Source organism: Benincasa hispida, chromosome 7 (assembly GCF_027475165.1).
Source record: "Benincasa hispida cultivar pf3 chromosome 7, pf3_genome.v1.1, whole genome shotgun sequence".
In the NCBI taxonomy this organism is placed as follows: Eukaryota; Viridiplantae; Streptophyta; class Magnoliopsida; order Cucurbitales; family Cucurbitaceae; genus Benincasa; species Benincasa hispida.
In genome coordinates this window covers 11,854,958-11,866,183 of record NC_143484.1, presented here as the reverse complement: position 1 = coordinate 11,866,183, position 11,226 = coordinate 11,854,958, and the positions used below count along the sequence as shown (strand labels likewise).

Sequence of the window (11,226 nt, the reverse complement as noted above, 5' to 3'; positions counted from 1 at the left end):
TAGAAAATTTCCATTTGAAGGCAGTCTGGTAGCCCATTATGCGGACAATCTCGAACCAACCTTTAAACCTCGCCCAAGCATCGTTGAGCGATTCGTCCACGTCTTGTTCAAAATTAGTAATAAGCTTTCTTCATCTTGCATTCTCGGTAGGTAGAAAATACTTTTTCATAAACTTCTCCACCACCTACTCCCAAGAAGTAATCTCTCCTAGTTCGAGCGAATAAGCTCATTTCCTAGCCTGATCACAGAGAGAAAATGGGAACAACGTTAGTCGAACTTCTTCAGCAGAGATGTTCGGGAACACAAAAGTATTAATGATTTCAATAAAACTTCGGAGGTGGGTGTGCGGATCCTTGCCACGCCTTCCTCTGAATTGACCTGTAGTCTGGATCATCTGCAGCATCATCAGTTTCATTTCAAATCTACTTCCGTCTAAGGCAGGCCTCATGATTCCTAAAGAGAAATCATAGAGGTTTGGCAATGCATAGTCCCTAATGGGCCTATTGCAATCGTTTGCCAACAGAATTGGATTTGCCATGACATTGTTGTTGTTTGGTGCTCCTCCTTCAGGCTGCTCCGCCATCTCTTCTTTATTGGATTGTGGTTGTTGTTGGCGGTCTCGTAGTCTCCTTCAGAATGTTCTCTCAATCTTTGGGTCGTAGTTCGCCAGAGATTAAGAGTTCTGCAAAGAAATCACAAAAATTATCGTTAACAACTATTTTGCCGAAGTCCTCGGTAATGGCACCAAAAACTTAATGCTTGAATTTTATGAAGTGGAAATTATGGATGATATGTGTTGGTGGATTGTGTTGTGCACTCAAGTTTCCCCAGAGGAATCCAAGTATAAATTCCTCTGAGTTTCCTAGTAAGTCTAGGGTTGAACACAGGGACTTGTAGCTATATGTTTGTGGTGATGTGCATGCGACGGTTTGAATAAAAGAATGGAGGGGATATTGCTATGTTAATCCTACTCCTACTCCTATCTATCAGACAACGCAATGAGAATATGCATGAAAGGTAGAGATGCTACAAACCTTGACATGAAATAAATGTGTGGGAAAATAGATAAATGCGGAGATGTTTTCATTGCAAAACTTAAGAGTGATCACAAAGGCAACCCTAGTCAACGCAATCTGATGCGATCATGCAACACTCATACAATAGTAAACCACCTCTCGGTGCGAACGCTACGGCTTCTAATACTAGAACACATGCGATGTATGTGCAGAGGTGTCTATAGGGCCTACACATAAGCCTCTACTTCTTGTCTATGCAATGATACACAAACAAGGTGACCACATATCATCATTCCTATTCCTAGGTTGCATGCGATGCAGTGTTGACAAACAGAGCTTATCTCTAAGTCCCTATCTCTTTCTTATATCGATCTAATCTCACTCTCTCGAGTCTAGATTCTAACCTAGCTCTCCCGAGTCATTAGGTTCTTTCTTTAGATTCTCTCTCAAGTAACTCTAAAGGGGTATTTTGCACGATATTAAACAAGACAATCGCAAGCAATGAACTTCCTAGATCATGTTAGCTTAGTTCCTCTCAACCCATTTAACTAGTTTAGCTACTCCTGCGTATTAAGAGAGTGAGCAGATATAGAAATAGAACTTCCATTGAATAGATATAAGATGAAGTATAGAATAACAATGCAAGTATAGGTAAAGAGCCTGGAGCAATTTCTTGCTGCCAGGCGTTACACTGTTTCTACTCGTGCTCTAAAGATATTCTCACTTTCGCGAGAGTCAACCTGCTCTCTGCTCTTACGCCCCAAGGTTCTCTCTCGAACTGCCTTGGACAATCTCCGGCGTCACCACTCTTCTCTTGCTCCGCCATAAAAATGGAAAAGAAAACTATGAACAGAGGTATGAACTTGTAATGGTGGTGAGGTAGTTGACTGCTTAACCCCTTCTCTGAAGAATGCACTTGGTATTTATAAGGCGTCAAAGGTGAAAGGTGGTTTCTCTCTCCTGGTTGTACAGATGGGACAGCTTTAATTCTTGACTGATGCACCGGATAATTGTCATCGATAAAACTGGATGTACTTTGTGACCGTTATCGGCTGTCAACTTAATTTGGATCCCACTGACGTCAACTTTCTGTCCCATCGATCTTAATTGTCCTTTCATCCGGATGTTTCCACCATGTTGCGGTGATTCTTCTTGGGTGAATGTTTACGAGCATGGTCAACGCAAAGTCTTGCGGTGAAGTTGCACTCGACCAATGTATTCCTATGATCGCATTCTTTGCATTGCGTTAATGCATTATTTTACACAAAAATATAAAGATCAACTGCTCTAATGCATTGGATGCATGCGACTGCAATATTATAGAATTTGTGCTTAATGGACGCAATTTAACATATTTCATCAATGCAATCTGACATTGTTTAAGGATTTAGCACTATGATAACGTGCATTTCTGCCCGTTATCAAGTACACAGGGCTAATTCCTCTGATGTCAGTGAGCGTCCAACCAATTGCTCGCACATGTTTCTTGAGAATTCTCATCAACGCATTCTCCTATCCGTTGTTGAGTGCAGGGGAAATGATCACTGGTAGCTTCTCATTCTGGCCAAAAAATGTGTACTTCAAATGGGTTGGTAGGGTCTTCAAATCAAGTATTGGTGGTTCCACCAGGGAAGGTTGCGTTGTTTTTTGTTCTTCTTTTGACTCAACTTCTTGTGTTGTGATCATTTCTTCTTCTTTGTTTGTTTTTGCTACGATCACATTGCAGGCAGCAACGGATGCGTTGGCATCCTCTTCTTCATACTCTTCATCAGACTTTTCTTCTTCAATCAAATTCAGGTCATCATCAGAATCTTGTAGGTCTTCTTCATCCAGGAATTTCATGGCACGAATTATATTAAATTTGAGCTTCTGGCCGTTTATACTCAAAGTGATTTCTCCCTTGTGCACATCAATTGGAGCACGACCCGTTGATAGAAAAAGTCGCCCCAAAATTATGGGTACATATTTTTCGGCCTCACAGTCTAAGATGATGAAGTCAGCTGGCAAAATAAATTTATCAATCGTGATCAGCACATCTTTTACCTTACTTTCTGGATGAACCAGAGATCTATCAGCCAATTGGAGAGTTACTGATGTGGGCACCAGTTGCCCCACATTTAATTGTCTGAAAATTAACAGCGGCATCAAATTTATGCTGGCCCCCAAGTCATACAAGGTTTGCTCAATATAGAGTCCTCCTATGGAGCAAGGAATAGTAAAGCTCCCAAGATCGCTCATCTTCGATGGGATTATGGATTTGGAACTTTGCATTAATGCCACTATGGCATATTTTCCAGCGCCCCTCTTCTTAGTTAATTACCATGTCCTTAAAAAATATGGCATAGGCAGGCATTTCCTCAATCACTTCACTGAAAGGAATGTTAATATGTAATTGCTTTAACATAGATAAGAAGCGTTGGTACTGTACCTCTTCGTTTTTCTTCTTCCTTAGTCTCTATGGGAAGGGTGGTAACTGAACTTTCACGGTTCCCATTTCATTAGGCTTCGAGGTCGACACAACCTCAGGTTCTACTGCTTCATTTTCTCTTTCTTCTTCTTGCGTTACCGTAATCTCAGGCTCAGTTGCGATGGAAGTTGTTCTACTATGCTCCTTCTTTTCTCCCTCCATAGTCTTCCCACTGCGCAATGTCACAACCTGACATTGCTCCTTACCTGATCCCCTCGAGTTGCGTGGAAGTTCGGTTGAACTTGGTAATGCCCCTTGCAGTCAACTTTTCATTTCACTCGCAATCTGGCCCATTTGCAATTCGAGATTACGGATGGACATGGCCTGACTTTGAAGCACTATCTCGTTTTCTCTATATATTGCTTCAATAGGCTCTCCAAAGAAGAGGATTGCGGTGGTTGTTGTGAGTTACTTGCTTAATTGCTCGGTTAACCGTTGTTGCGTTGAAAGAATCCTGGTTGCCCTTCTTTTTGTGCCACAGGTTGAAAATTTTGTTGTTGATTCTTCCAGGAAAAATTGGGATGGTTTCTCCACCCGGGGTTGTAGGTGTTTGAAAAGGGATTATTTTTCACAAAGTAAACAGATTGTGGATTTTGCGGGCAATCTTCCATCGCATGCCCATCACCGCAAGTCACACACTTTGTAGTGTTCTGACTGATTGCGTTGATTTTCCCACCTTGCGGTGTTGGGCTGCTGATCGCCATTCCTTAGATCAAATTCATCATTGCGGTCATTTGGTTTTGTAATGAACCATTGTTTTCATCAGACTCTTTAAGTCTCAATCTCTGGTCACTCTCTCTCCAATCTTCATGATTCTTGAAGATGCGATTCAGAATATTCTTCGCCTCATCGTATGTTTTGTCAAGCAGACCACCAGCAGCTGCCACATTGGCAGCGGTCTGCAAAGCGGGATTCAAACCATGATAGAAAATCTTCATTTGAAGGCATTCTAGTAACCTATTATGTGGACAATCTCGAACCAACCTTTTAAACCTCGCCCAAGTATCACTGAGCGATTCGTCCAAGTCTTGTTCAAAATTAGTAATAAGCTTCCTTCGTCTTGCGTTCTCAGTAGGTGGAAAATACTTCTTCATAAATTTCTCCACTACCTGCTCCCAAGAAGTGATCTCTCCCGATTCAAGAGAATATGCCCATTTCCTAGCCTAATCACAGAGAGAAAACGGGAACAACGTTAGTCGAACTTCTTTAACAGAGATGTTCGGGAATACAAAAATATTGCAGATTTCAATAAAACTTCGGAGGTGAGCGTGTGGATCCTCGCCACACCTTCCTCCGAATTGACCTGCAGTCTGGATCATCTGCAGCATCACCGGTTTCATTTCAAATCTGCTTCCATCGAGGAATGCCTCATGATTCCTGGAGAGAAATCATAGAGGTTTGGCGATGTATAGTCCCTAATGGGCCTATTGCGATAGTTTACCAGCAGAATCAGATTCTCCATGACATTGTTATCATTTGGTGTTCCACCTTCAGGCTGCTTCGCAATCTCTTCTTTATCGGATTGTGGTTACTGTTGGCAATCTCTCAATCTTCTTCTAAATGTCCTCTCAATCTCCAGGTCGTAATTCATCAGAGATTGAGAGTTCTACAAAGAAATAAAAAAAAATACCGTTAAAAAACTATTTTGCCGAAGTCCCCGGCAACGGCGCCAAAAACTTGATGCGTTATTTTATTGAATGGAAATATGGATGATATGCATTGATGGAAGTGCATTGTGCACTCAAGTTTCCCTAGCGGAATTCAAGTGTAAATTCCCTTGAGTTTCCTGGTAAGTCTAGGGTCGAACACAGGGACTTGTGAAAATAGATTGCATTGGTAATTTTGATGAAAACTTTGCAATAACCGGGTAAATAAATGAAGTATTTGGTTTGTTGTTTGCGTTGATAAAAAAGAAATAAATAAATGTGGCGTATTTGAGAAACGAAAGTTATGTTGATAGATGCAATGAGTATGCAATGAATGGGTTGAGAAGATCTTTAGCTAGCTTTACTCGGGAATGAGTCAGACTATGCGATCATGTTACTACCATGCACAGCAAGTCATTTTCCAATGCAAATGCGATGCTCCTAAATCTAGGACGCATGTATTGAATGAAAAATGTCCATAGAGCTCATCCCTAATTCTCTACTCTTGTCTTATGCATTGATGCAAGATGCATGAAAGCAAGGTGACTGCATACAATCATATCATATCTCTAGGATGCATGTGATGCGTTGATAACAAATAGTGCTCATTCCTAAGCGCCTATCTCTTGTTTATGCATTCTAATCTGGTTCTTCCAAACCTAGATTCTAACCTGACCTTCCCAAGTCTAGATCCTGTCCTTAGACTACCCTCTCGAGTATCTCTAATGGATGAATGAAGCATACATAAACAAGATAATCGCAAAGAATGAAGATTCCCTAGTTGTGCTAGCTAAATGCTTCTCAACCCATTCAACTGATTTAGCTACTCATGTGTGAATCACAGAGAGTGAATAGATATAGAGAAAGAAATTCCATTTTTATAAATGAGTTGAGTACAAAATGCCAATGGAAGTTTAAGGTAGAGAGCTTGGTAGCAATTCCTTGCTAACCGAGGCTTTTTACACTAGAATCTCTATTCTGATCTAAAGATATTCTCGCTTCCATGGGTGTCGGCCCTCTCTCTATCTTTGGAGCTTCCGGCGCTCCCCCAAGCTTACTGGAACGATCTACCGGCACAACTTTCTCCCTCGCATCCGCCTTAAGATGAAAGAAAACTAAAAATGAAGACGTGCGAACTGGAACAAAAGATTGCAAAAGTGGTGAACCCCTTTTCTGAAGAATGCACTTGGTATTTATAGAGCATCCATGGTGAAAGGCGGCTTCTCTCTCCTGGTTGTACAGATGGGACAGCTTTAATTCCTGATTGATGTGCCGAATGATTGTTACCGATAAAGCTGAATGTACTTTGTGACCGTTATCGGCTATCAACTTAATTTGGATTTGACCATCATCAACTTTCTGTCCCATCGCTCTTAATTGGCCTTTCACCCAGATGCGCCCACCATGTTGCGCTAACCAAGTTGCGGTGATCCTTCTCGGGTGAATGTTTGCAAGCACGATCAATGCAAAGCCTTGCGGTGAAGTTGCGCTCGACCACTAAATTCCTATGATCGCAATCTTTGCATTGCGTTAACGCATATTCTGCACAAAAATACAAAAATCAATAGTTCTAATGCACTGAATGCATGCGACCGCAATATTATAGAATTTATGCTTAATGGACGCAATTTAACATATTTCATCATCACAATCCAACATTGTTTAAGAACTTAGCACTATGATAATGTGCATTTCTGCCTGTTATCAGTATGCTACAATAGGAGTGGAGTTTGCTTCTAGTATGGGCAATCAGGTCATTTCAAGGGAAATGTTGATCAAAGAATTCAGGAATTCCGGAGCGACTTTAGCAGTGGAACAAACAGGTGGATTGTTGGTCTCATTCCAGGTGCGACCCACCCTAGTGGATGAAATCATGCATGAACAGTTGAAGGATCTTAACCTCCAGAAGATAGCAAATGAGGCAAGTAAGGAACTGAGAACGAATTTCCAAGTCAGGGGAGATGATGCCTTATCGAAGGAAGGTAGATTGTGTGTGCCAAATGTGGTGCAACTTAAGCAGGCCATACTAGAGGAAGCGCACAACTGGGCTTATGCCATGCATCCAGGAAGCACCAAAATGTACAGGACCTTGAGGAGATCGTATTGGTGGCCCGGAATGAATAAAGAAATAGCCAAATATGTAGAACTATGTCTAATTTATCAACAGGTTAAACCTAAGAGATAGAGACCCGTAGGATTACTCAACTCGCTCTCAGTACCAGAGTGGAAGTGGGACCATATAACGATGGATTTCTTGTTTGGATTGCCTAGTATGCCCTCGGGGTATGATGGAATTTGGGTAATAGTTGACAGGCTAACCAAGACGGCCAAGTTTTTACCGGTAAGAGTTACCTTCACCTTGGACCAATTGGCTAAGATGTATGTGGATAAGATAGTTAGCCAATTTGGAGCTCCTGTATCGATATTATCAGATTGGGATCTGAGGTTCACCTGAAGTTCTGGCCTAGTTTGCAGAAGGTCTTAGGTACCAAGCTACATTTTAGTATGGCTTTTCATCCACAAATGGATGGTATTAAAGCGAAACCTCTCCCAGTAAGATATGACCCGGAGACAAACCAAGCGAAAGCTGGTGGGCATGTGGTGACCCAAGTTCAGGACGGGTACATGAATGAATCGGTATCACATCCGAATGAGAGGGATTCTAATGGCATAAAAGTATGGTTAAGAAAGGCTTAAAATAATTGAAAGTTACTACCTATACCAATAAGGTGCACCTTCCTTTTCGATGGCTTAATCATAGGAACTCCAAAGTTAAGTGTGCTTAGCTTGGAGCAATCCTATATTGGGTGACCTCCTAGAAATTTTTCTAGGATGCATGTAAGTGAGGACAAAGCATACTGACAGGACCTGTTTGGTTTGAGGGAGGACGTCGGGACCATCGGAACCATCAAAGGCCAAATCCGGATTCTGAATCCTAGGCCCGAGGCATTACATAAAGCATGTGTATTTTATGAAAATTATGCTTTTAGCCATAGAGTTAGTTTAGTATTAATAATAAAAATATATTTTTTTTTTGTGTTACAATAAACTTAGATTTGTAATCCTTACATACCTTTAAAATATTTTTGGTATGGAATTCGTTAAATAAAGTTTTTAAATGTTATTTTTATGAAGTGTTTGTTCATGCATTTTTGTTCTTTTATTTTGTTGATAACGTTCATGTCTTTTCTTCAAGTTAACAAATACTTTGATTCTTACCGAAGGAAACCTGATGGAGCCTCAGATTTTTGGATGGCTATTATTAATTAAAAAAACAAATAACTTTGTTTCAATAAGGATGAATTCCTTATAAAAATCCTTTTTAAGGTACCATTTTTTCGTCAACTTTGTTTGTACATACACAGAAAGACCTTTAAACTTTTTATCTATTTGTAAATTATTTTGTATATTTTTGGTGTCTAGTCACACCCTCTAAATCAATAATGATGAATTCATTTTCTTCCCCTTGTGGAACAAAGTTGATCGCTCTACGTTACAAACTCGTAGCAACAATTTGGTGATTCTGTTATGGACATAGTTTTAAGCATGTTAGTTTTATTTTTTCTCGTGTAATTTTATATATGATTTTATTTTTTATTTATTTTATTTATTTTCGTGTAAACATTTTTTGAAAAACTTCAATTTAATTGACTTAAACACAATAATTATTTTTATTATAAAGCTAGAAATGCCTACGTTAAAATTAGTGAGAAATGCTAAAATTTTTGTTTCGAGTTCCTTTGTTTGCAGCTTACTTTAAGAGTTGTTTATATTGCTATTGGTATTTTCATTGCCAGTTCGATTATGTGATAGAGGTTTTGTTGTTTGATTAAGTGGCATGTTGCTGCTCATTATTTAGTCTGCTCTTAGTGAAAGAGCATGTCTTGGACTCCCATTAGGGCTTAAGAGTCAAATTGAATTTATGTTATTTTGTTCATCTGTTGCCCTAGATAACTATGATCCACTTGTTTACAAGCTAAATCTACTCAGCTTAACGGTCAAGTTCACTTCAAGACTCAGGGAAGACTGTCTGTTTCAAGCTTCAAAACTCTTCTATCGTTTACCTGAATGCTACTCAATCGTGTAGACGAAGCTCCAAAGAACTAGACAATAGTTCAATTATGTACACGATACTAAGAAGCACTACACAATCGTGTAGACGATAGTTGTGAAGAACTAAACAATCGTATAGATGATACCTGAGAAGCTAGATGATGCGATGCAGAGCTAGACGATCGTGTGAACGATGTGACAGGAACTAAACGATCGTGTACACGATACTTAAACAAAAGCTAGACGATCATAGAGAAAGAAAGAAAGAAAGAACATAAGTATTTAAGTGGTTCAGCCAAAGGCTTACGTCCACTGTGCAAATCGGGAGGTCTCTTTTTCTTACTTCTTCTTTAAACTTCTTATATAATGAATGCCTTGCTCTCTCTGGTTCTATTCTCTCATTCGTTTTCTTTTTATACAGGCGCTCAATGTCAACGAAGAAGCTTTGGTAGTTACAACAAACATAACAAAAAGAAGACGACAACATTCAATTGCCTGCAACTTCATTTCTTGTCTTCGGTTCTTTCTGTAACATCATCTTCTATGAATTTGTGTTATTTTGTTGCACTACTCTTTTTTCGTGGAAAACTATATACATGTCTACATTAATCAGTAGCCTTGTCATTGGATTCATTAATTTCTGGCAGATTTCTCTTATAACTTTGTTTATCAGTTCTTTCATAGTTATTGCTGGGGGAATATCAAATATATTTCTTCACATGCTTGTTGATGGAAAGTTTGGAGTACTAGATAACATTGCTAAAGATGTGCATTATTTTTCTTTCAATTCATTCTTTGAACAACTACTCCCTACAACTTCATAAAACTCTTGGTATTTTGCACTTCTAATAACATTTGGAGTACCTATCACATTTTCTTTCTATTTCTTTTTAGCAGATGTAGGCAACAAAAAAGGGAGCTTGGTTGAAGTGGAATAATCTTCCGGTCTAGTGAGTGTATATGCCTCCTTCGCCTCCGGCTTCTAGCCTTCTTAGCTTCGCTACCCCTGCCCTGTGGATTCTGTTTTTCACTTTGTTAGTTTAGTGGATCCTTAACACTGCGAAGTCATACCCACAATAGCCCTCCCTTTTTTAGTATGGATAGAATATAGTTGAAGTTTACTAATCTTGTTCATTGAGGGTTGAGAATGGTTTTAGTTTTGTAATTTTTCAATGGAGGATGTTGGATTTCTCTTTGTAAATATGGTAGCGGAATATCACACAAAAGTAATGGCTGTCGTCAACCAATTGAGACAGAATGGTGAAAAAATCACCGATGTTCATGTCATGGAGAAGGTTCTACGAAGCCTAAATACAAAGTTCGAGATTATTGCCACGACGATCAAGGAGACACAGGATCTCGAGAACATGACAATTGAACAATTTATAGGCTCATTACAAGCCTATGAGGAGAAAAAGAATATGACGATAAAGCATCAGGACCGATCAACCGCTAGCACATTAAAAGCCCATCAAGGGCAATCCAATTATGCAGAGGAGAATGGAACCTTATTTATGGTTTCAAAGGGAGAAGAAGAGAGCCAAGATAGTATGTGGTATCTTGACACAGGAGCCTCGAATCACATGTGTGGAAAACGCGAGATGTTTGTGGAGTTGAACGAGATGGAGAAAGGTAATATTGCCTTTGGAGACAATTCTTTGGCCGCCATCAAATGAATAGGTAAAATTCTCATTCGGTTAAAAAATGGAGAAAATCAATATATCACAAATGTTAATTACATTCCCAATGTAAAAAATAATATATTGAGTATAGGACAATTGTTAGAGAAAGGTTTTGAAGTTCAAATGAAAAACAATTGTTTGTATTTGAAGGATAATCATGAGAGACTTATTGCTAAAGTCTCCATGACCAAAAACCGAATGTTTCCTTTAAATATATGTAATGATGTTCCAAAATGCTTGAAGAAGTGTTATGAAGATCTCTCTTGGCTATGGCATCTATGGTTCGGGCACCTCAATTTTGGAAGTCTAGAAGATTTGTCGAAGAAGAAGATGGTGTATGGTTTACCACACATTCACAACCC

General features: G+C 39.4%; 1 protein-coding gene across 1 annotated transcript; it reads left to right on the top strand.

The window, feature by feature from the left end:
- The first annotated feature begins 10,354 nt into the window (after window positions 1-10,354).
- LOC150034920 (uncharacterized) lies at window positions 10,355-10,858 on the top strand. Its single transcript, XM_090315175.1, has one exon. The coding sequence runs from the start codon at window positions 10,355-10,357 to the stop codon at window positions 10,856-10,858; it is 504 nt and encodes a 167-aa protein (XP_090171301.1).
- The last annotated feature ends 368 nt before the right edge of the window (window positions 10,859-11,226 follow it).